At 38.8% G+C, this 26,204-nt stretch overlaps 2 protein-coding genes across 3 annotated transcripts; one reads left to right on the forward strand and one right to left on the reverse strand.

Annotated features, from left to right (window-relative positions):
• The first annotated feature begins 2,559 nt into the window (after nt 1–2,559).
• Nucleotides 2,560–19,762, forward strand: rcn3 (reticulocalbin 3, EF-hand calcium binding domain). Of its 2 annotated transcripts, none has more exons than XM_031730480.2 (8): nt 2,560–2,646; nt 3,470–3,693; nt 4,823–5,016; nt 5,729–5,901; nt 7,080–7,140; nt 7,228–7,319; nt 7,668–7,775; nt 19,517–19,762. In XM_031730480.2, the coding sequence occupies exons 2-8, from the start codon at nt 3,476–3,478 to the stop codon at nt 19,622–19,624; spliced, it is 954 nt and encodes a 317-aa protein (XP_031586340.1). In that variant the 5' UTR covers nt 2,560–2,646; nt 3,470–3,475; the 3' UTR covers nt 19,625–19,762. The 2 variants fall into 2 exon arrangements, with proteins under 2 accessions (XP_031586340.1, XP_031586338.1); XM_031730478.2 differs by lacking the exon at nt 19,517–19,762 and adding an exon at nt 10,256–10,551.
• A 127-nt stretch (nt 19,763–19,889) lies between these two features.
• Nucleotides 19,890–25,342, reverse strand: LOC116312952 (nitric oxide synthase interacting protein). The gene is made up of 10 exons (XM_031730481.2): nt 25,230–25,342; nt 24,902–24,988; nt 24,673–24,778; nt 23,409–23,490; nt 22,524–22,659; nt 22,175–22,326; nt 21,574–21,690; nt 21,134–21,204; nt 20,371–20,479; nt 19,890–20,201 (listed from the first exon to the last, which is right to left on the reverse strand). Exons 2-10 carry the CDS (start codon nt 24,969–24,971, stop codon nt 20,130–20,132), a joined length of 915 nt encoding a protein of 304 aa, XP_031586341.1. The 5' UTR covers nt 24,972–24,988; nt 25,230–25,342; the 3' UTR covers nt 19,890–20,129.
• Between the last annotated feature and the right edge of the window lie 862 nt (nt 25,343–26,204).

A 26,204-nucleotide genomic window follows, 5' to 3' on the forward strand; every position in this document is an offset into this window, starting at 1 on the left:
TGCTATATAAGAATCTTTCCATTCACTGTCTGAACAGAGTTTCTTCATGTTACTTTTGCACTATTATGTTCCGGCACATGTTGTTATTACATGGCTTGATTAAGGTACACATTAAGCTGACATCTGGGGCCAGAGCTGAAACTGTTCTGTGTTACAGACACCAGTGTGTCTGCAACTGGCCTTGTGCTGGCCCATGTGTGGGCCACCTCTGGCAAACCAGATCTGGGCCACCAAAGGGCCGTCATTCTTTGCAGGCCATGTGTAAGCACATTGTGTGGGCCAGATCTGGGCCATACCAATTTTGCTATGTGGGACATTCATCTCTACTCACTCCACCTTGCCTGCACTCGCTTGTGCACTTTCGACTCCACATATTAAACACAGCCGCTTTACTCCTTCTAGCTTCACTGTTACCCTTGTCTCCCTCTTATTCACACACATGTACTCTGCTTTGCTTGACTTCATTTCTTTTTTCTACACCTAGGTATGGACTAGGAAAAAAAGGGTGACCCTGGAATTTTTAGTACAGACAGCCCACCGTGATCGGTCAGAGGAGCGCCAGTGGTCTAGTTAGTTAGTGTGCAAATATTTGTGCAATTCCTCAAAATAATGGTAAAGCTGAGTAGTACATGCAAATAAATAATAATTAGTCACATAATCACATTATTTTCTGTTTAAAAGATGTATTACTAGGAATAATCTCATTAAATTTGCTAGTTGTTTTTGGTGCTGGCGCTATATTTTTTACAGCGAGGTAAAAAGGATGAGATGCACACATAATTCAATTTCAGAGGTTTATTAAAACATGTTAGTGAATTATCCACTAATCTACTATTAGATTTTGGACAGATGACAAGTTAGGCTCCCAAATGAACAACAAATTGACAACAGTGAAATATTACTTAACTATGACATTATGAGATTTGGCTGTCCGATCTGTTTAAATTCATTTATCCAATGGTGTGTTTATGAAGTAAAATGATAACTGCACTACTATCAGGGAAACAGTTGGCTATTTTTGTGATATATAAATAAAGGTTCAAAAGGGTCAAAAATTATTTTTGAGAACATTTGAAAACTCTTCTGTGATCCTGCTAACTGTTTGCGTCTGTGTGTAGCTTAGCTGATAACAGAAGCAGAGAAAAGATGGAGGATTGAAAATTAGATTAAATGCACAAAGTAAGTTTAAAATGTGACATCAGATCTGATAATCGAATCATATCTGTTATTAATCTCTGTCTCTCTTCCACAGCATGTCTTTCATCCTGTTTTCCTTCTTTCACCCCAAGCGGTCGCAGCAGATGGCCCCGCCCCTCCCTGAGCCTGGTTCTGCCGGAGGTTTCTTCCTGTTAAAAGGGAGTTTTTCCTTCCCACTGTCGCCAAAGTGCTTGCTCATAGGGGGTCATATGATTGTTGGGTTTTTCTCTGTATTTATTATTGTGCTATCTACTGTACAATATAAAGCGCCTTGAGGCGACTTTTGTTGTGATTTGGCGCTATATAAATAAAATTGAATTGAATTGAAAATTGAATTGAATTGAATAAAAGTCACCATATAAGGCTAAATAGAGAATTAGACTAAATACCTAAAGATTTCTAAAACTGTATTCAGTTCAATTCCATTTTATTTACATGGCACAAAATCAGGCTAACAGTCCCCTCAAGCACTTTATAATGTGAGGTAAACACCCTAAAGTAATATTGTGTATGTTACCACAAAAATCTTGTATTAAAGAATTAGTATGTATTGATTGCACACATTGGTAGCAACTGATAAAATGTATGAATTTATATAATTTGAGTGATAAAAACAACATGTCATCTCTTGAAAATCTGTCTGTCCAAGCCTGAACTCGTTTTGTCTTTTTTCTCTCTCCTATGCCAGCACAGGAACCAGGAGGAGCAAGGAGACTCCTTGGACTGAGACAGCACCCTCAGCACCCTTTCAAGCATCTTATTTTAATAAGCTTGCCCATGGCCTTTGTAAGAAATACAATATGTGGTCTTTCATGTATTTTTTATGTTTGGCTTTTTATAGGCACTCCGTACTGTGGTGTAAAAGCTATTAGAATCACTACATTTATTTAGGGTGACCATTTTTTCATTTCCAAAAAGAGGACACTTGGCTTAACATATTTAAACAATGCCTTTTCTGTGCCGTTAATGAATGGTGTAAAAAAAAATGTCATATAGGCTTTTACAATCAGTAAGTGCAAAAAAAGGGGATGGTTGGTCACCCTAAATTTATTGCCAAATAGTTACCGAAAAACGGAGCTCTGACAACTTCCATCCACATACTCCAATGCCTCCCTGACCACTTCCGGGAACTACGGCGTATGTGAACCACGTGACGATCACTCCCCTTGATTCCTCGACGGGAGCGAATGATGGTTTTTACGTGGACCGTTTGCATGACAACGTGGCGGTAAGAGGCCAATAAGAACTTACCTTGAAACGTTTCCCTCCCGCCCCGCCCCCATACTTTGACGAAATTTTTATTGGTTAGAATTTTCTTTAAGGCATTGATGACTGGATAACTGTGTAACTGAACCCGCCCAAATACCATTGTTTTTTAAAGTTAGCGTTTGCCAACGCGGACTGTTTCTGGAGTGACCCTGGAGTGTAAAAAGTGGCGCTACAAAGCTGGTGAGTTCATCTTTTTCTTGCATGTAAAAAGTGATGTGTCGTGCATGACAAAGCTTTTGTGTATTTATTCTATCAGAACTTTAAAAATGAATTTCAGTGTTGAGAGAGCGAGAAAGTGATTATGGATGCTTTTACCTCATGATGACATGAATCTTTTACAGTGATTTGACGCTGCGGATACCAGATTTTTCTTCTTTCATCAGTGGAAATGAAAAAATGGTCACCCTAAATAAATGTAGTGATCTCTAATAGCTTTTAGACCACACCAATTTTTGCATTGTTGCTATTTAGGTTGTAGACGACTTTTAAAGCAAATAAATAAACAAGAATGACTAGCTCAGAAAAAAATGCTGGGAAAAGACTGAAGAACTCAAAGACTGTACTTATTTTGTTGAATGAAGTACAGTCTTCAAATGTTGTTGGTTCTTGGTTGTCTCCTATTCATTCATATCCCTGTGCATTTATAAATATCAAATTGATTTAAAGGTATATATATATAAATGTAGACATTGTCATCTGCTTCAAATTAGTGGTAACTCATGCTAGTCCGGGCCCTCCTTAAGTGGAAAGATTCTTCAAAAACAATCTTCTGAATGCTTCAGGTTGAGAGCTCTGTAGTTGGCTTTTATCCTGGTTAATTCAATTAGCATTGAAGTTGGCAGTGAGCTGCCACAGTATTGTGACCTGTTGTGTTTTATTCTTTGAGTAGTGTACATGTGTTTTGCAATAGTATAATGTGCGTTATACTTTGTACTGTGTTCTCTCAAATGGTCTGTGCTCTCCATGTGTATTTGACTTTTTGTCTTCTCTTCACCCCCTGAAGTCAGTTATGATGCTGCTGAATTCATTAGCATCGCTCTACTTTCTGGCCGCTGTTGCCTTTGCTGTGCCTGCTCAGGAGAAGCGCATCCATCACCAGCCTGATCTGAGTGACCACGCCCATGATGATGCTCACAGTTTCCAGTATGACCATGAGGCCTTTTTGGGCAAAGAAGAGGCCAAGACCTTTGACCAGCTGACTCCTGAGGAGAGCAAAGATAGATTAGCGTAAGTTGGACATACTATCACAGATTTTCTAAACTATCCAGTTCTGCCTCAGGGGCGGCTGTAGAGAAATTTTCTTAGGGTGGCATGAGGATAGCATGGAAATCAGATGTTGTGGCAAAATAAAAGCCATTTCTTCACACATATGCATGTGTTAAATTCCCTAATATGTATTACATATATTACATGGTCAAATACATCAAAGGCAGTAAGTATACACACGTTTTGTATAAACATAGTCTGTAACTTTCTTAATGGCTTTAGCCCAAATAATGAAACATTTCAGTTACATAAAAAATGTGAATTTTGACTTCATGTACTGTATAAATAAACATGTAACCCAATAAGTATAAAATTCAGAAAGTGACACAATATGAGGTCTAACTTATATAAATATACACAAAATGTCAGAAATCTGCACAGTCATGAACAAATGGATAATTTTTCACCAGAAATTTAAACCTAATTTTTCATAATTTATTGACTTTAAATTTATATTAAATGTTAATTGTAGCTAGGCTCTAAGGCACAAAACTAGGCTGATATTAATGTGTTAATCTAACTGGAACTTTTGATTCTGTGTAATAATGAATGAATGACAAACTTATAGCTGTTCTGTCTAAGTATGCACCATTTCAGAATTTTTACCATTCAATGTAAAGTGCCTTGAGGCAATTAAAGTATGTGCCTCTAGTCAAAATGTAATTCCCATTTCAAAAAACAGTTACAGAATCTCTAATACTGTATTTAATATCTAATATGTTACAGTCCATGACAAAGTGGCTACAATAATTTGGTTGAATCTAATAAAGAAGCATGAAGCTTGCGTGTTTTCTGTATGCCTCCATGGATACTCCAGCTTCCTCTCACAGTCAAAAGACGTCAGTGTTTATAATCCAGTGTTATTTGAATTTTGTCATGGGTGTAACATACTGTATTGGTGAATGTGGCCTGTGGTCTAAAACATTTCAGCACTTAGCAAAACTCATTACCCAGTTCAGACTAGAATTTCACATACTCCACATTGACTAGAGTCCAAATAGGACAGTAGGATATAAAAATTAGCATTTGATACAACAGTCTGGACACTAGACATAATCACGACTTGAAACTTCTCCATCTCCCTTCACAGGAAGATAGTGGACCGTATTGACACCGACAAGGATGGCTACATCAGCCACGGAGAGCTGCATTATTGGATCAAACACCGACAGAGGAGGTACATCGAGGAAAATGTTAACAAACACTGGAAGGACTACGACAAGAACCAAGATGACAAGATAAGCTGGGAGGAGTATAAAAACACCACCTATGGCTACTATCTGGGTGTGTGTGAAACCCTAATAGCTCAATTTCTATTCTTTTCCTTTTTTCCCAATTTGATCAAATTTCCATAATCTCCTTTCCTGGCTGTTCCGCTTTTGATTTTAGTATCACCATAATAATGGAAAATAAATGTTTTAATTACAGTACAGACTAACATGCACAGTGGGTGAGGGGCACAGTATTATTTAACAAGTGGAAATGCAAATGGTTCAAATTTCCAGAGTAGGATTATTCTGTTGAAAGTTCCATCCAAAGCCCAATCACTCATTTACTGATTATTTCCTCTCAAAGTGAAGATTTACTTGTGTTTGCTAGAGTTTCTTAAAGTAGAGGCAGAGCCTTCGGCTATGAGACCTCTCTACTACAGAGCCAGCTCTAAGCTTTTCCTGGATACAGACACTCTCTGCTTAGAACAGGCTTCAGACTTTTGACAAAGCTTATAGTTGATGACCCTGTGCCATCCCATAGTTCCCTGTTCTAAACTCAATCTGGATCTCAATCTGTGATGCTGGGAAACATGTCACCCCTTTTCACTTCCTTTGTGTTTATACACCACTACTGTGTGTAATTAAATTTGGCCTTTTCTGTCCCATAGTTTGAGTTTTGTGTGTGTTTACTACTTTCCCATCTGTTTCTCGTCAACCAAGTGCCCGTGGATTGTCCACACCCAAAAGACAATGATGTGCTGAAAATGAGTCTTTTCTTTTCTTAGGTGAGGATTTTGATGATGTTGATGACAAGGAGACTTATAAGTCCATGCTCAAAAGAGATGAAAGGCGCTTTAAGACGGCTGACCGAGACAGTGATGGCATTGCCACACGTGAGGAGTTCACTGCCTTCCTTCACCCTGAGGAGTTTGATTACATGAAAGATGTGGTAATTCAGGTAAAGCCTACTACTAGGGATGGGTATTGATAAGATTTTCATGATTCCGATTTCATTTTTGATTCTGTTTAATGATTCGATTCTCTTATCGATTCTTTTTAAAAAAGGAGAACACTAAGGTCGATTAGCTTAGAACTTTGTTTTATATCTTCTCTTTGAACAAGATAGAAATTTAGGAGTAACATGGCCTTACAAACCCAACAGTGAGATCTTAAGAGATCCACAGCCTACGGCTCGTCAATGGGGTGTCACAGGGTCCCCAGGAAAAAAAATTGTAAATGTAAAATAATAAAATAAATATTCTTCTATAGCAATAACAAAGTATAACATAAATTATTCTGTAGCAATTACACAATAATATCCAGTAATGTCCCTGCCTACAATTAAACACATTCACATACCGAAAATCGGGGGCATCTGCTGTGGCAAATGGGTGCAAGCCTTTGACCACAAACTTAGTCACTGCTCGGTGACATTCGTCTATCCTGGCCTGAAAGGAGACGCTACCGGTAGACTGCAGCGAGAACTGCCAGCCAGACTCTGTCTGTCTCATCATGGTCACCTAAATGCACAGTAATGGCAGGTTTTGCAATAAGGCAGATCGCGCTAACATAATATGCACTGTTAGTTGATTATTTACCTGCCGCATTAACGGGAGAGGACGTGCAAACGTTACCGCTGCTGCTGGGCTGAGATTCACGAGTCCGGAGCGGAATTAAAAACACGACATTCATTTAAGGTCATCGTGTGTTTTGTGAGCAAATGCTTTTGCATATTCGTAGTGTTTCCTCCCTTAAATGAAATATCTACTTTGCAAGTATTGCAAGTTGCCCCGTTGTCATCCATTCTCATAAAGTATAACCAAACTTTTGAGCGTTTGAGCCGCCATATTTCCTGCCAGGTAAATGACGCTCCGCAGCGTGGTGACGTCATTCGGGGGCGACTGGAATCGATAAGGGAATCGTTTGCAAAAATGGCAAACAATTCCAAGGAATTGAAACAGTGGGAACCGGTTCTCAACAAGAACCGGGTTTCGATACCCATCCCTACCTACTACTGATTACCAGGATGTAAATGTAAATTAGGCAAATTTATAACTTGTACATTTATAAACAAAGGCATAAATGTGTCTATCACTGGATTTTTAATTGTGAGAACTGAATGATATTGTTATGCAGGAAACTGTGGAGGACATTGATAAGAATGGGGACGGGAAGATCAACTTAGAAGAATACATCGGTAGGTTACTTACTTGACTATTTGAGCATCTACTCTCTGCACTGGAGGCTGTCAGTCCTAAATGTGTGTATTACTCTTGAATCACAGGTGATATGTACACAGCCGAGGATGGGGAAAGTGAGCCTGACTGGGTCCAGACAGAGAGGAAACATTTCTCAGAGATCAGGGATACCAATAAGGTAAAAGATCCTTAGTTCTTCAAAATGAAACTGATTTTTTTCATTAAGAAAAATAATACCTATAAACACAGTTATGATACCAATTTGACATAAACCTATAAAAGTAAAAGGATTAGTTTCAGCCTCAAAAAGTGGTCACATTACTTACCTTGAGGCACTTGTTGATGTTAATTGGCACAAAATGGAACAGGCAAGGGACAAATTGTTATAACCACTGTTAAAGCATTTTCCAAGGTTTTTGGGTTGGTCCAACTTTAAGAAGCTGCTACTCCTGGTAGCAGATTCTCAGTGCCACGTAGGAGGTTTTAGACTGTTATGGTTACTTTTAAATGTTCTCTCTGTGTTTAGGATGGGTACCTGGATGCTAATGAAGTAGGACAGTGGGTTTTGCCTGGAGAGGTTGACCATGCTGACAATGAAGCCAAACATTTGATCCACGAGACAGACACTGACAAGGTAGATTAATCTCTGTTTAAATTTAAATTCTTTAAATTCTGGTAGCTTATTTTGACATTAAAAACCAGAGCAATTATGTTTATATCCCAGTTCATTTTTCCAACAATGTAGATGTAGCCGATGAAAATACAGCACTTTATTTGGTCCGTCGTGAAAAATAGTGGCAGCTATTCCATGTTAACTATAGCATTGTGCAAAATTCTTGAGCCCCTTCTTATTTCCGTGTATTTTGTTTCCAAGACTTTCTTGTAAATGTTAAAGGTGGTGTTGAACAATACTTCTTCAGGCTTCCTGAAGATCTTTCAAAGTTTGTCTTTGAAAATGATCAGGTACAAAGACTGGTCTGAAAGTGACTGAAAAAGCAGATAATGTCCAGAGTTTTCAGAGAATTTTGTGTTTGATTGTTAACACTGACCTATGACTCAGTAAAGCATAAAGAAAGCATCTAACTCAAGGGGTGAACCAGTGTTGTGTGTCTTCACATAACAGACAACCAAACTAATAACCAATTTAAATTGTGTCTTTAAGTACTTTCACATTTCTTTAGTTGAATCTATGAAAAATTTCAACATGATAAAACACATTAACAGAAAAAATATTTTTGCCCCAACAAGGTGATATGCCAAAAACTCGTGTGTCTTGAAAAAATTTAACAATTTTAGGAAATTGGACAAAAGGAAGATAAAAGAAGTGTCAGGCTTAAAAATCATCAACAGCAGACGAAAGTCAAGAAAAAAAACAAGCAAAGACCCGAAAAAACAGGACCTGAGAGCTGCATCTGGCCCTTTAGCTGATCCATTTACTGTTTGCTCTGAAGCCTCCTCAGAAACGGTATCAGTGGAAAGGTGATTGTCAAAAGCTGTCCTTAAGGAAGAGAAACAGGGGGAAAAGGCTGTGGTGCCAAATTACACCAAAGTAGTATAATTAAAAGCTAGTGGCAATTTATTTATACAGCACCAAATCACCACAACAATCGCCTCAAGGCACTTTGTAATCAACAATCAACCCCCTATGAGCAAGCACTTTGGCGACAATGGGAAGGAAAAACTCCCTTTTAACAGGAAGAAACCTCCAGCAGAACCAGGCTCAGGGAGGGGCGGGGCCATCTGCTGCGACCGGTTGGGGTGAGAGAAGGAAAACAGAATAAAAGACATGCTGTGGAAGAGAGACAACAACAGGTCTGATAGAATGATGAACCCAAATTTGAAATAATTGATTCAAGGTGTTTTCAGAATGGAGGAGATCAAGAGATCAAGAGAGAGGTAAAACAGTGAATAGCCATCTGTAAAACACAGCTGATAGTCTGTTATGGTTTTAGAATGAATATGAGCCAGTGGTGTTAAGAATCTTGTCAAACTTGGTGAAATAATGAACAGTCAAGTTTTGATCTGCCATGCATTCTGGAAAGTGTGATGGCAACAGCTACATTTTCCAGCATGACAGCGATCACAAACACACTGCATACCTGAATAGAAAAAACACAGACATTAACATTAAAGAAGCATTGTAGGATTGTCTTGATAGAGAATACAACATCAAAAAAAGAGGTTTGGAATCTCCTTCAGGAAGCCTGGAGAATCACTGCTTAAAGAAATGACAAGAAAACTTGCCTGAGAGTGTTAAGTTTCTTTTGAAGAATAAATGACTTGCAGACTAGAACTGTACAGTCTGTTTTTGCCTGTATATGCTGTACGGAGTGTTTTTGTATGCTCCCCTAACCCCTAACCCTTGTACAGGGTGTATCGAAAAGCTATAGATTTTTGAAAGTAATGGATTTAGAAGCTTGAACTAAATTTTAAAATTCATAGTTACACATAATGTTTTAGATACAATTCAGTTTTATTTATAAGGCACCAAATTACAACAACAATTGGAATTTATTTTAAACAGTAAAGACCCTACAATAATACAATACAAAAGTTACAATGTTCACAAGTACTCAGTGTGTCCCCATTAGTGTCCCCTTGGGAAGACCATATGATAGTCTTACTCGACTCATACTTTTGCAGGCATGTCTGGAGTCATTGTTACTCCTATGCTACCTACTGGCAACTATGTGTTACTCACAAACCCCCTCTTTCTAACAGTACATGTTTCGATCATTACTGGTGAACGTCTGTGCAATTCAAGCACTTTGAAGTTGGTTTAATTCTTTTTGATCATTTCCATGTATTTTGAATTTTTAAATAAATTGCTGCACCTGTTTCCCTTTACTTTTTCCTAGCAAAATATAAAGAATGAGCGGTGGCTCAAGACCTTTGTACAGTACTGTAATAAGTATAAGAGTATTTTGGAGAGTTTGGTCAACACAGCGCTAACTTACAATCACTTGTCTTTGAAATAATTGAGTTAATTTTGGATTAATTATTAACAAGCTTCTTTCTGTCTCTTGCTTTTTTCATTACTCCTTCTTTTCCTTCTCTCACTCAAACTACTAAATCAATGAAACCAATGGATGGAATCTGGTGACCAAACAACAGGATGAGAGAATAACCAAGAAGGAGATTCTAGCCAACTGGAACATGTTTGTGGGCAGTCAGGCTACCAATTATGGCGAAGACTTAACGAAGAAACACGATGAACTTTGATGAAACTGTAGTTATGGGGATATCAGAGTAGGGGTGGAACTTGGGTCTGGATTATGCTGTTTTAGTTGTATAATCAAGAATGTTCTTATAACAAGCAGCATGAAAACATGTCAAAATTTGCTATCAAATGTTTGTCTGAGGGTGTGGATGGGAGGGTGTGGGAGAGATTAAAGTCTTTTTTTCTACAATTGTACTTATTATTCTTTAGACACATTATGATTTAAATTATTACAAGTATAATTGTCAGTGTTTTTCTCGAATTGTGTAAATGCAGTTGCTGGTTTCTGCCTTTTCCGTGATTGAGTTTAAAATTACAGTGTGTAAAGGTAGAGCGTTCGCCCCATGATTGGGGGTTGGGGGTTCAAATCCACCGAATGGCAACCCTGAAGTACCCCTGAGGAAGGTACCGTCCCTACACACTGCTCCCCGGGCGCTGGATTGGTGGCTGCCTACTGCTTCACTGAGTGAATGGGTTAAATGCAGAGAGTAATTTCCCTACAGGGGATTAATAAAGTATACAAAAAACATATTACTGCTAGATAACAGTAAGTTGCAGATTGCAGTCAACTGAATTCTGTGTGCATAATCCTAGCTACAGTGGCTGCTGCAGGACAAATATGTTTTAGCCAATTAGCCAAAAATAACATTTAGACTGTACACCATAATGGCTGTGGCCGGCCACTTTCCATTTCCTCAATCGCATGCAGTCAGCACGTTTCTTCTAATATTTATGTTTAAAAACATTTCTGTACACACTACAAGGTCAAAACTTAGGAATGGATGAGAACTAAAACATGTTGGCTTCCACAAATCGCTCTAATTTATTTTTAATGGATTAATTATGAATTTCTAGGAAAGCATCAGTTTGCTGGAAGACACAATAATCAATGTATATTTGAGTACAACATTCTTTTTCTCTTACAGTTCTCAATCGCTATGGTGCAATGTTAATTTCGTTGGACAATTTTTATCATAGACCTTCAAAGACCTTTTTTTCCTGATGAAACAAGATGATAACTAAATAAAAACAAATGCACGGACTAAAACTATAAATAAATAAAATATTAGCGGCTTTTAGCAGATACATGACATCAATTTCGAAATAATACAGCACCTTGTTCTTGAGTTATTGCATTCAGAAGATACTTTGAGATCAAGATCACTGGGATTCAAACCCATCCAGTATTTGTATTAGATGCACCTCTGGTATCAATATGAAACTCCTGTGTTTCCTTGTTCTCGAGGTATTGCATTCACAAGCTTGGGTGTCCATGTCGCCTGCCCAACAGGGTGACTACTCAGACTACTTAGCTTAAAACTTGGGGAGGGGACACACATTTAGGCAGACTGATGATCAAATACTTATCCTCTCCAAAGTCACTGCCAAAATAAAAAAATAGCCACTTTATGGAAGGACAGACAGTGTGCATAAAGTATCGGGGACAAACCACCAATACATGTGTGTTTATCATTAGTATTAACATTTTTGTCTATCACCCAGCATTTCAGACAGAGATTCAGTTCAATCTTATTTACAGCAAAATTCACCTCAAGGTGCTTCATATTGTAAGGTATAGCCTACAATAATCAGAATTAGAAGATCTGAATTATTTGGGTAGCAGACCATTATTTGCATTAGTAAATTTTAATAAAAGATGATTTCCATCATTCACATCCATTACACACAGATGCATTCCTCTGGAGAGGGACATGCTGGAATTATGACTTATAATTTTACAGTATTATGGTATCAAACTGTTTCCAGCACATTATTGTAGAGTACAGTTTAAGCTAAGTAGTCTTCAACACGGCAGACAACTATGTGATGAACATTAAAGTGCACTGGCTTATTTCAATAAATGCCATTCAGTGACAAGAAGCTTAGAAAAAAATCAAAGTGTTTCAATTCAATTCAATTTTCAATATTATTTATAAAGCGCCAAATCACAACAAAAGTCGCCTCAAGGCGCTTCATAGATACAGAGAAAAACCCAACAATCATGTGACCCCTATGAGCAAGCACTTTGGCGACAGTGGGAAGGAAAACTCCCTTTAACAGGAAGAAACCTCCGGCAGAACCAGGCTCAGGGAGGGGCGGAGCCATCTGCTGTGATTGGTTGGGGTGAGAGAAGGAAGACAGGATAAAGACATGCTGTGGAAGAGAGACAGAGGTTAATAACAGATATGATTCAATGCAGAGAGGTCTATTAACACATAGTGAGTGAGAAAGGTGACTGGAAGGAAAAACTCAATGCATCATGGGAATCCCGGCAGCTCACGTCTATTGCAGCATAACTAAGGGAGGATTCAGGGTCACCTGGTCCAGCCCTAACTATATGCTTTAGCAAAAAGGAAAGTTTTAAGCCTAATCTTGAAAGTAGAGATAGTGTCTGTCTCCCGAATCCAAACTGGAAGCTGGTTCCACAGAAGAGGGGCCTGAAAACTGAAGGCTCTGCCTCCCATTCTACTTTTAAATACTCTAGGAACAACAAGTAGGCCTGCAGTGCGAGAGCGAAGGTCGTTAAGATAAGATGGGGCCTGATTATTTAAGGCCTTGTATGTGAGGAGCAGGATTTTGAATTCTGGATTTAACAGGAAGCCAATGAAGGGAAGCCAAAACAGGAGAAATCTGCTCTCTCTTTCTAGTCCCTGTCAGGACTCTTGCTACAGCATTTTGGATTAACTGAAGGCTTTTCAGGGAGTTTTTAGGACATCCTGATAATAATGAATTACAGTAGTCCAGCCTCGAAGTAATAAATGAACTAGTTTTTCAGCGTCACTCTGAGAAAGGATATTTCTAATTTTAGAGATGTTGCGCAAATGGAAGAAAGCAGTCTTACATATTTGTTTAATGTGTGCATTGAAGGACATGTCCTGGTCAAATATGACTCCAAGGTTCCTCACAGTGTTACTGGAGGCCAAGGTAATGCCATCCAGAGTAAGAATCTGGTTAGAAACCATATTTCTAAGATTTTCAGGGCCGAGTACAATAACCTCAGTTTGATCTGAATTAAGAAGCAGAAAATTAGCGGCCATCCAGGTCTTTATGTCTTTAAGACATTCCTGCAGTTTAACTAATTGGTGTGTGTTACCTGGCTTCATGGACAGATAGAGCTGCGTGTCATCTGCATAGCAGTGAAAATGTATGCTATGTCTTCTAATGATGCTGCCTAAGGGAAGCATGTATAATGTAAACAGCATTTGTCCTAGCATCAAACCCTGTGGAACACCATAATTGACCTTAGTGTGTGAAGAGGACAGTTACATGCACAAATTGGAGTCTATTAGATAGATATGATACAAACCACTGCAGCACAGTACCTGTAATACCTACAGCATGTTCTAATCGCTCTTATAGGATATTATGGTCAACAGTATCGAACGCTGCACTGAGGTCTAGCAGGACAAGCACAGAGATGAGTCCACTGTCAGAGGCCATAAGAAGATCATTTGTAACCTTCACTAAAGCTGTTTCTGTGCTGTGATGAGCTCTGAAACCTGACTGAAACTCTTCAAATAAGCCATTCCTCTGCAGATGATCTGTTAGCTGTTTGACAACTACTCTTTCAAGGATGTTTGATATGAAAGGAAGGTTGGAGATTGGCCTATAATTAGCTAAGACAGCTGGGTCTAGAGATGCTTTTTGAGTAAAGGTTTAACTACAGCCACCTTGAAGGCCTGTGGTACATAGCCGATTATTAGAGATAGGTTGATCATATTTAAGATCGAAGCATTAATTAATGGCAGGACTTCTTTGAGCAGTTTTGTAGGAATGGGGTCTAAAAGACACGTTGATGGTTTGGAGGAAGTAATTATTGAAGTTAACTCAGAAAGATCAATTGGAGAAAAGAGTCTAACTTAACATCAATGGTACTAAAAGTAGCTGTAGATAATATTACATCTGTGGGATGATTATTGGTAATTTTTCTCTAATGATAAGAATTTTATTTGTGAAGAAGTTCATGAAGTCATTACTAGTTAACGTTAAAGGGATGGTTGGCTCAGCAGAGCTCTGACTTTTGTCAGCCTGGCTACAGTGCTGAAGAGAAACCTGGGGTTGTTCTATTTTTCTTCAATCAGTGACGAATAGTAAGATGTTCTGGCTTTATGGAGGGCTTTCTTATAAAGCAGCAAACTATTTCTCCAGGCTAAATGATGATCCTCTAAATTTGTGACACGCCATTTCCTCTCCAGCTTACGAGTTATCTGCTTTAGGCTACGTTTGAGAATTATACCACGGAGTCAGGTACTTCGGATTTGAGACCTTAGTTTTCACAGGAGCTACAGTATCCAGAGTCGTACGTGGTGAGGAGGTAAAATTATTAACGAGATAATCGACCTCTGTTGGAGTAGCGTTCAGATAGCTGCTCTGCTCTATGTTGGTACAGGGCATTGAAGATGATAACAGTGGGTGGATTATATTCTTAAACTTAGTTACAGCACTTTCAGAAAGACATCTACTGTGATAAAGTCTACTCTCCACTGCTGTGTAATCAATTGTGTAATCAATTATTGTAAATGTTATCAGACAGGAGGTGGTTTTCAGGAAACACTGTTAAATGTTCAGTTTCTATGCCATATGTTAAAACAAGATCTAGAGTGTGATTAAAGTGGTGGGTGGGTTCTTTTACAGTTTGAGAGAAGCCAATTGAGTCTAATAACAGATTAAATGCCATGTTGAGGCTGTCATTTTTAGCATCTACATGAATGTTAAAATCACCCACAATAATTATTTTATCTGAGCTGAGCACTAAATCAGATAAAAAGTCTGAGAAATCAGAGAGAAACTCTGTGTAAGGCCCAGGTGGACGATAGATGATAACAAGTAAGACTGGTTTCTGAGTTTTACAGCTGGGGTGGGACGAGGCTAAGCATCAGGCTTTCAAATGAATTAAAAGTCTGTCTGGGTCTTTGGTTGATTAATAGGCTGGTGTGAAAAATTGCTGCCACACCGCCCCCTTGGCCTGTGCTTCGAGGTTTCTGGTAGTTAGAATGACTCGGGGTGTTGATTCATTTAAACTAACATACTCATCCTGCTGCAACCAGGTTTCTGTAAGGCAGAAAATCGATTTGTTGATCAATTATTAAGTCATGTACTAACAGAGACTTGGAGGAGAGAGACCTAATATTTAATAATCCACATTTCACTGTTTTACTCTTTGGTTCAGATGTGGATACTGTATTGTTCTTTCTTTGTGATTTTTTATGTTTAAGTTGTTTGTTGCTGGTTTTTAGTTTGTTTTTGTCTGTTTGGGAGCTGACACAGTCTCAATGGAGATGGGTTTTTGGGGTAGCAGGAGGAGAGAAGCTGCAGAGAGGCGTGTAAGACTGCAACTCTGCTTCCTGGTCCCAACTCTGGATAGTCATATTTTGGGGGGTTTAATAAATTTGTCCATATTTCTAGAAATGAGAGCTGCTCCATCCAAAGTGGGATGGATGCCGTCTCTCCTAACAAGACCAGGTTTCCTCCAGAAGGTTTGCCAATTATCTATGAAGCCCACATCGTTTCTGGGACACCACTCAGTCAGCCAGCAATTTAAGGAGAACATGCGGCTAAACATGTCACTCCTGGTCTGATTTCATGTATTTCTTTGCAAAACTCAATACAGTGAAGTGAGGAAGCACGGCAAGTGGCTCCACCAAGGGTTAAATACTTTGGCACAAAAACCAGTATTGCCCTTTCTTTTTGTTTCTTTGGAGTATTGCCCTTACTTCACTACTAAAGACTATTTGCTACTGTACTGATGTACAGTAACAACCCCCCCCTCCCCAACTATCTATGAAAGAGTAAGACTGATTCACTGTCAGTGGTAACAGTGAAATTGCCTGTCAGTTAAAAGCAAATATAAACATGTGTTGATGCATGCTCAATCATCCAGGTAAGTAAATCTCCAAAAGTTAATTCTGTTCATCTGGACGTAGCGTTTTGTGGGAGAAATGTTTCGTCACTCATCCAAGTGACTTCTTCAGTCTCAGCTGACTGCAGGTTTCCCCAATCTTATAAACAGTACATTTGCATAATGACTGAAACCAGCCACTGGCCTGTAGGTGTAAATAGACTGCAGAGTCCTGGCCTGACGAGGTAGCTCTTCTGTATTGTGCCATCCGCTTCGTCAAAGGTTGTTTGGTTTCCCCAATGTATAAATCCTGGCAATCCTCCTGGCACTTAACAGCGTACACTATGTTACTCTGTTTGTGTCGGGGGACCCGATCCTTGGGGTGGACCAATTTTTGGCGCAGCATGTTTTGGGGTTTAAAAGCCACAGAGACCCGGTGTTTAGAAAAAATGTGTCTCAACTGCTCCGATACTCCTGACACATATGGGATCACTACAGGTTTTCTCTTAGGCAGCGGTTGTCCTTCTCTCCTGGATCGGCTGGAGCTTTCTTTAGGTGCCTTTCCAGCTTTAACAAAAGTCCAGCTGGGATAACCACATTTACTCAGGGCCTTCTTGATGTGCTGTTCTTCTGCTTCCCTGGCCGCTGTGTCAGTGGGGATGGTGTTCGCTCTGTGTTGTAGCTTCCGTATGTGTAGGTTTCTGGTACACAGCTTTTAGATGTCCCCCATTACTGATGGAAATCTCACAGTCTAAGAAGGCTAACCTGCCACTTTTCATATCCTCCCTGGTGAATTTGATGTGTTTGTCCACCGCATCTGCCAAGGGAATGAGTCGCCACCAAAAAACCCCACAAAATTACTCTCGCAAAGATAAAAAAAAAAAAAATCTCTCCATAACAAAATGGAGCCTGAAAGAAAAAGAAATGTTTCTGCTGTGTGGGATCATTTTGATCTTTTAACTGCACATAAGGGAATAGTTTGCCTGTCTTTGTTTCAGTGTAATCTATCAGAATAGGAAAAACAGCAATGTGACTGTAAATTAAGTAAATTAATTATTTCATTTTATGCAGGTTAAATGTCGCATCTGTTCTGCATTTCTTACACAAACAAAAGCACCTCCTCAGTGTTTAGGCATTACAGAGCCAAACATGAAAATAAGACAAACACACCGAGAATGAACACAGGTTGGCCTATATAGACACTGAACAGCTTTATCGTCATTTTTTTTATTTATATGTGTTTTATTATTTTGAAATCAAGCATCTAGGAAGACTGTTCTGGACCAGGCAGTCCTGAATTTTATTATAAAGGGCTGCCAACCCCTTAGTATTGTGGAGAGAGTTGGAGAGAAACATTCCACAATCAGAGGATCCTTTAACGTACTGGGGGAATAGGAAGACATCTTATCAGAACCTTATCCACCTGGCTTTACAGTTTTTGTGTACCCCAGCTTCATCTGTGCCTGTGAGTTTTCCAAAGCTGTGGAAATGGTGTAAAAAAAACGCAATAGACTGAATGCAAAAATATTGGATAAACTTATTTTTCTGAATAGAAATTTATAATAAACTCTGAGCCAAATGGGTAATATTACATTCACAGTACTTTCATTTTAATTTTCACTTAATGTCATTCACAATATATTTTAAAGATGTCTACAATATCTGCAATATAAAAGATATAAAATGATTCCATGGAAAGTACAATACCTTACAGTGTACAAGTATGACTAGGTCATTGAATCAGTGTCTGTTGTGAGTCTCAAGTCAGTTGCCTGCAATGATATTTAAGTTCCAGCAGGTGTCAGTATGGAGCAAAACAGCAACACTGTGTCGACACAGTATCGATACAGTTTGGGGAATGTGCTGAAACGCTTCACGAGGTCTCATCTACCCATCACTAAGATTAAGGAACTGACCTCCCAGCCCATTGTTCCTTCACTGGGCTGGTTTCAGTCATTATGCAAATGTACTGTTTATAAGATTGGGGAAACCTGCAGTCAGAGAAACGTTTCTCCCACAAAACGCTACGTCCAGATGAACAGAATTAACTTTTGGAGACAAATATAAACATGTTCTCACAAGAGATTTCGTTGAAGGAAATAGAATACATACATACTCTAAATCTTGTGTCACAGTTGCACGTCATGAAGATTGAGATTTTGCTCCAGATCGACTTCACAGCATCACACAGCCGGCGCAGATTTGTCAGCTGTACATCCACATTTCCCCTTCTACCAAATACCAAAGGTGTTCTACTGCTCTAAGTGAGATCTGAGGACTCTGGAGTATAACTGGAGTATATTGGAGTACAGCATTTATCCAAGTCCATTTGTAGCCTCAGTTTCCTGTCCTTAGCTGTTTCATCTGCTTTAAGGTGCAGTTGAGTGAGCGGTGAGAACTGACGTTCGCTGGATATTTCTTCTTTTTTAGACCATTCTTCATAAACCTGAGAGTTGGGAGAGCACCCTGTCTGGCATCAACATCCGTCACATTCAAAATCACATAAATCATATTCTACCCCATTGTGATTCTTAGGCTGTCTTGGCCATGTCCACCTGCCTAAATGCTTTGAGTTGCTGACATGGGATTGGCCAACTGGTTATTTGCTTTAACAAACAGTTGAACAGGGATTACCAAATAAAGTGGCTGTTGAATGTATGTCATGTGACTGCAATATACATTCACACTGGACAATCCAGTAGTTGTGCTATATTCTCAGATTGTATAAATTTTTTTTCTCATGCATATAGTTTCAAACGTATCATTTTGCTTTTCTCAATTTCAGCAATTTTGTGAATTTTAAATAAATCTTTGACATTTCATTATGTCCCTACCAATTCTACACAGCAGTGAAAAGAAAAATCAAGTCCAAACAAAACCACTGAAAGGAAGCCTTTTGGAATAATGTGCAGGATATGCTTTGCTAAAACTAAAATGTATTATTTGGGAACAAATGAGGTGATGCTTGTTTTGCATTAGTATTTAATGTGTGTTGATTTACAACATGAATTCGCATCTTTTGCCTTAGTACTGAAAAACACAAAACACAGGAACAGAGCGCTGCACCGTGAAGTTTGAAACTGAGCCTCCATGGATATCTGAAAATGCTAATGTATCTCTCTGTACTGTAATGTAATTATAACAATGTTCAAACAATCATATCTAATGAAGCGCTTGGTCAGTACACATTGTAAAATTGTTAGCCTACAAACATAATTTGTTCTAAAGTAAAGATTTTACTGTTAGACTCCATAAGAATATAAAGTATTCAGTTCAATTCAAAGTTCGTCAAGCATCCCTCTACTTTGCTCATCAGGATGGCCGTCTGAGTCTACCTGAGGTACTTGACAAGATGGACTTCATCAAGACCAGTACAATCACTGACTATGGAGGGATGAGGGTGGATGGCCGTGATGAACTGTGACTTCAGTTTGGTCCCACATACAAATGTTTTACACAAAAATCTGTGACTGGTGAATATTTTCTTATCTGAATTGATTCATCCTATACAAATTTAAAACACTTAAGGCCACACTTACCATATCTTACAAAACTGACTCATCTTTAAACTGAAGTACATATGTAATACATTTTTATTCATAATTCAATTCTTTACATTTTGTATACATTTTCTAAGCTACAGTGAGTGTCACAGGAAACTAAATAAATCAAACCAAATAATAATAGTATGGATATAAGCCTTAAATGATGATTTTATTTAAAGGAAATTGTTGACATTAATCTGTAAGAAAAATTTGGATGGCAGTTTCAGCAAATCTGTGTTGTACAGTCAGTGGAAGCATTTTCCAGCAAAATAAAAATAAAAATACATTCAGGAGGAAATGCTGTCAAACAAAAAGTCATATAAGACATTATAAAGTAAGTTAGAAAGTTACACAATGAACACCACTGTGGAGTCTTCGGTCACCTCATGCTTGCATTACTGGACGAGCCTCTTTGGCCGTGAGGTCAATCCCAGAACCTGCAAAGCCGGTTCCACCCTTTCAAAACACAAAGGACCACAGTACAGTTAAAGAGAGAAAAAGTCTCTGCTCCTCAAAAATCAGCTTTCAAACAGTGAACCACGTTTTCTGTGTCTGCCAGGCTGCAGCATGACACCTTTTTAAAAAAAACCTGTTATAATTATTAACTGTGGTTGTTTTCACATACCCTCTGCAGTGGAATAATGTCTTTTTCAGAAAGTTTGTCTCCCGTCAAAGGATCAGTCATGTCCTTTTTGATCAACTTCTCCACACACTCCTGCGTCACCACAGCGCCCCTGAACACAGGACACATGTCACATATCCCCTCACACTCCAGAGAACATTGGACCCCATTTACTAATATTAGGGTGGAAATGTTTTTATCCTGTGCAAAACATACATTTATGTTCAAAATTTCTGTCAGATTTATGAAAGACGCGTAGCAGCTGATTCTGTTGTAACTCGGAATCGTTCGTAACCAGCAGCCATGTGAAAACCCCACACAATTTGCATACTATCTGCACACTGCCCTGCCCACATTTCTCGATATAAAGAAACACTGTGACGATGTTGTAGGAGAGAAGCCTGCACCTCTAAGGCACAAAATAAGGAGGAAGCCTGACTGTAGAAAATGGAATAACAGGAACCCGAGGTTTACGGAGAACGAAGCACAGACGCACGGTCTGTCATGGTCAAGAGAGAGCTGAGCGTTAAAACCAAAGTGTTCAATGATCCCCCAGACAAGCAGATTTATGAAAGACCCTTATAGACGAAAGACGGAGGTTGCTGGGGACAGGGAGGACTGGGCTTACTGGTATTAATTTGTAGTAGTAAAAGTCATTTTAAAGACTTGTGCTCTAATTCTCAAGACAGCCAGGCTGTCATTTGTTGGTATGCATGGTCAGAGGGACTTCTAAATTTGTTCATAAACAAATACAGGTGGCACTCACGATGGTCGAAGAACAGCACAAGGAACACTGTTGCCCAAGACGTCTTTGGTCACTGCACATATGTACCTGTCCTGGAAAGAAAAGACCGAATTATACAGCCTCAAGACAAAGTGAAGTTACCAGACTGATTACTCATAAAATTTTCATCTAAGATACAAAACAACTTGACTAAACCAATAACACACACAACTGTTAAAAGGAGCTGCCACAGAGAAAGCCAACATCTTCCTGTGTGATACTTCTAATTCAAATTCTGACTACACCTGCTTTGTTTATTCTTCAATTTAAATAACTTGTATTCACAGCTACAAAGAAGCGTGTAATGTAATGTTTTAGAAAAACATGCTAACAGCTACCAAGTCTGAGGGCTTGCACATATGAGATAGAATTTCTGATGCTCTAAGCCTGACAATCTATTTCTGTGTGCTGAGTAAACTGACCTGGCGGGTGAGCAGGGCAACTCGATCCAGACTTGGGTCCAAGGGGGTGAAACGCACTGTGATAAGCTCATTCATCTTAATGGGTTTTCCAGACATTGGACATAACACAGTCTTGCTCTGACAGATGTTACAGATGGACAGAAAAGTGCAGCCATTACAAAATTATGCCATTACATTTTTAATAACCACTTCCCATAAATACTCAAATTTAGCAGTAAATATATTTGAGTGAGTGTAGTCACTAAGCTGTAGGAACCCTGTGACACCCAAAGATGTTTCCACATGATCATGATGTCAGGTCAACCTGATATTGGCCTCTGAAAGAGGGTCAACATCAAAAAGAGGAACGCAGAGTAAACATTGATACAGTAAAACACTGACTAATAAAGTAAATAGGTAAACCTGGTAAACACACACAAATCTGGCCCACTTGTGCTCCAAGGTGTATTACATCAGCATTTTTAAGTAATTTCATGGCGAGTATTTAACAAAAAGGTGTTCCTGTTCCTCTTTCACCGGTCTGTTTAAAAACCCTCCAAAAAACAGCATACAGTGTAGCTCAACCCCTTCCTCGGCATGAGAAACATCATCCGTCACTCACTGGTTTCTTGAGAGCAGTGGGCTTGGCCTCTGGTGTCAGTGAGGGAATCCAAAAACTGGGCAGGCTCTGGCTGGAACTTGCAGCTGTGGCAGCACTGGATAATTCTCCAGGGCTGCTCTGTGTCCCGTCCTTCTCACTTCCAATGTTCTTACCTGAAAAAAAAGAAGCAATTTTCACAGAATTGTATTCATTATAAAAAAAAACGTCTTAAAAAAGAGTTTGGGTGCATTAAAACAACACAGGCGACAACAGCAGCAGCCATAGTCCAGAGTCTGTTGGGTAGAGTCTGAGCTTTGGCTCCCTCTTGTGGCCAACATTGTAAGGTATATTTTGACAGACATGCACGCACCAGATGTGAAGGGGTTGATGGGTTTAGATACAATGCTGTTCTCCTTTGTTTTAAACCGCTCCACTCTCTCTCGCTCTTCTGACTTGGACTCAAGTTGGTTGCTGCTCCTCTGCGCCTGCTTCTGTTTCTCGTATGCCTGAAGAAATCAAGGAAGAAAATAAAGCCAAGCACTCACAGTCCTAGACAAGTAAGAGGCCATTATTTCTTAGAGAAAGCTGGGCTGTCTGTCATATGTGTTGGCTGCAATGCTGATTTTATGTTGTTTGTTTCATTGTTTACAGGAGTGACTATGAAGCAAGTTCAACATATCCAAGCTCTCTTTGGATTAGCTGGCTTAGCAAAGCCTAAAAAACCCAGTCACAATGGCACTCATCAACCTCCTTTTTTAAGTGCGCTCTTTCAGGGTCTGTGTGTGCTTGTATAAAAAGTCATTTAACTTTTGTCCTGCACAAAATGCATCAACAGTTAATATTTTAAATTGAGTTTTTTTTATGCTATATGCTGTGTAACATGTACAGCTGAACATTAGAGTTTTGAAACTCTAAACTCTAAAAAGTTTACTCATTGTCTTCAGGTCTGATGTGGAAATCACCTTATTGCCAAAGTCAAATTCAACTTTCTACTCAGTATTTTTGGTATTAAATATCAAACAAGCTCTGTTAATTGTCTAATCAAAAATATCAAACATTTTCTACATCACCAAATGAATACATGTAGATTCCAGTGACAAATAGCATACAGCTCGGTCTGCATGGCTTTCTTCTTCAGTGTTAGTTACCCCGATGATTAAGCCTTGATTCACAAAACAAACCCATGGTGTTTAGCTGTGGATGTGACTGTCCAAGCACTTGTGAGGAGTTAAGAACAGTTAAGTGAGTTACTTACTTTCATTTTTTTGGCAATCTGTGTCTTTTGGTGAAGAATATATTCAAGAATGGCCTGTTTTTCATAGAGGTATCCATCTGGACTGGTCACACAAAGAGAAACATGACAGTGTTACACATATACTAACATTAGATGGTATGCTTTAATGTGTGTGTGTTTATTAGAGATTTTTATAATTAATCATAGTTCAATTAAATATGATTAATAACTAATTAAAAATATATAAAGCATGGGAGTTCAGGTCTATTTGTCAGAAACTGTAGAATACTGTGGCACAGAACTTGATCACTAGGTGAAGTCTCCTGACCTGTAATAAGATGGAGTTGGTGTGTGTTTGCTGATCACTTGCAAGACTGCACAACTGCCAAACAAGCATGATGCCATATCTGTTTGACCTGGCTAACTGTGGTAACTGGTTGATATCAAGGCTCCCTGGATTAGACAGACTAATTTCATTTAAATTACAAAGGAAAAATCTTACAGTCTGATGTCTACAGTGAAAGGATCTGGTTGTTTCTTCCTGATTTAAAAGGTCTGGCAGTAATCAGGCCTGGTGTCACTAGGAGGGGAAATTACTTTTCCACATAAGGCCAGGATGGCTTGGAGAGACCTTTTCCCCCCCATGATGAATGAAATCATTTAAAAGTTGAAGTGATTGATATATTAATATCAGCTCCGGAGCTCCACAGGATTGTAAACACAGTTGTATCAATGAATGACGACTCCCCCTACAGACCTGTCACAGCAGCTGCTCCTGTTCTATTGAAAGTAGTTCACAATTTGCTCTGTAGCTAATAAAAAAAAGCCGTGCAGAGTGTTGTTGTTAAATCAGTTCAGAACATTATACACGTCCTGTACTATGTCACTAACACAGCCTCTTGCCTGTAGCTATCCATAAATATAATTTAAAATTTGTCTCCACCAAGAAACCACCTGATCACTCTGCTCCTCTCTGTCAGATGCTAGAGGTCTATAAAAACCCAACACCTAAAGACTACAGAACCACGTGACGTAAAAGAACTGAATTCATTAAAGAAACTGTGCAGTATGATCTAAGGTTCATGATAAATAAATTCATGAATGTACTCATTTATTAAGGCTGTTAAGAGTTTATATAAAATGAAAATTTCATTCCACATTTTTATATGTGCAATAATTCCAATAAAGGAATACTACTCTATTCAAAATTCTACTGTAATTATTAAGTTAGTGATGAACTGCTCGCCTGTGTGCAGGTGCTTGTGTGTTGAAGTAAAAAACATACGTGACAACAGGATCCCGACAGGGCTGCAGGGACAGGCAGCAGCAGTCAAAGTCTTTGACTGCATCTCTGCCAAGTCGAACACTTTGTGTCCCGTAACCAGAGGCCGCTGAGCAGGATCAGAGTTAGATAATCACATGACTAGAGATTATACAGAAAACCATGTTCTCTTTCTGACCGGACTAATCTGAGAGAACAAAGACAAGAACTCACAGCACTGAGGATTTCTTACCTGTATCCTTCTTCTTCTCGTGGTATGTGTAGACAGCTCCAGCTGTGCAGTTCTTTCCATGGCGAGTCATTGTCCTTCGGGTTTTTTCTAATTTAAATGACAAAATTAATAATTTGTCTCATATTTGGGATTTTTTTTTTTTTTTTTTTTTTTTTACAGCTGATGATAAACAGATATATCTAACATTAACTGTTATGCTAACATTAGCTGTTATTTCAAACTTTGAAAACACACTGCCAAACCAAACGATTGAAAAGAGGGCAACAGATAAAAAGAAACAAAAAGGCCAGCTGGGACTAAAGAAGCTTTATAAGCAAATTATTATTACCAGATCCGCTTAAATTATATTCCGGAACAATCTTTTCTTAACGCAGACTACAGCCACACGCTCTTCTTCCTCGTTGTATTTCGTTTTGTTCTTCTTCTTCTCCACGTTACTCGAACACTGGTGAGTGACCAGAAAACCACCCAAAAAGTACACTAGCGCCATTATGTGGAATGGAGTGGAATAGAATTTCTCAAGAAACAAAAATAGCACTCACAGACAGACACGCAAAGGAAACCCCTCATATGCTCTCAATCAAATTTGTCTGAATTTTTTTAATGTTCTTTTGTACTACAGCAATTAAAAAAGAACAAATTTAACTTCAATTTAAGTAGGTTCTTGATCCTCTGCTATCTTTCTCATATATCTGTGTAAGCTCTCAGTCATCCAGGTCTAAGGAGTCTGAAAAGAATACGACTGGAGTTCTTTAAATTTATTGAAGGGTTTCACCTCTTATCCAAGATGCTTCTTCAGTTCTAAAAAGTCAGAGGTATTCAGCAAATTTGTGAAAAAAGGCACACCTAGCCACTGGTACAGATATGTGCATGACACCTGGGTCAGAATCAAAACACATGAAGTAGAAGCATCGACTCAATGGACAGAAACAAAGTTCACCAGGGGAGATAGAAAGGATGACAGTTCTAGACTGTGCTGTGGACACAGAGGAGGATTAAAGCCCCAACACTGAAGCTAACCGTAGCATAACCTCATTTTAGCAGGTTTATATTATAATAACATTCATGTCTTCATAATCACATCAATTCCTCTTTTCTCAATTTGTTTTCTAGTTCATTTTACAGTATTTTGTTGGAGTGCTTTATTACTCTACTTTTGCACTGTTTTTGTCACTGAACTGCATTTTCTTATATTTTATTTCTTGATGTGTCCAAATCTCCTCAGTGAACATGGAACATAAAAGCACATTAACCTCTATCGTCTTTGTTATGGAATGATCTGAATACACAGACATACAGACAT

The sequence above is a fragment of the Oreochromis aureus genome, linkage group 4 (genome assembly GCF_013358895.1).
Source record: "Oreochromis aureus strain Israel breed Guangdong linkage group 4, ZZ_aureus, whole genome shotgun sequence".
NCBI classification, from domain to species: domain Eukaryota; kingdom Metazoa; phylum Chordata; class Actinopteri; order Cichliformes; family Cichlidae; genus Oreochromis; species Oreochromis aureus.

Coding starts and splice junctions, on each gene's coding strand:
- rcn3 (XM_031730480.2), top strand. CDS start 3,476: ATGATGCTGCTGAATTCATTAGCATCGCTCTACTTTCTGGCCGCTGTT. Junction 3,694..4,822: donor GAGAGCAAAGATAGATTAGC/GTAAGTTGGACA, acceptor CTCCCTTCACAG/GAAGATAGTGGACCGTATTG. Junction 7,320..7,667: donor AGATCAGGGATACCAATAAG/GTAAAAGATCCT, acceptor CTCTGTGTTTAG/GATGGGTACCTGGATGCTAA.
- LOC116312952 (XM_031730481.2), bottom strand. CDS start 24,971: ATGACTCGCCATGGAAAGAACTGCACAGCTGGAGCTGTCTACACATAC. Junction 21,205..21,573: donor TTGCCCTGCTCACCCGCCAG/GTCAGTTTACTC, acceptor TTTTCTTTCCAG/GACAGGTACATATGTGCAGT. Junction 20,202..20,370: donor ACATTATTCCACTGCAGAGG/GTATGTGAAAAC, acceptor GTGTTTTGAAAG/GGTGGAACCGGCTTTGCAGG.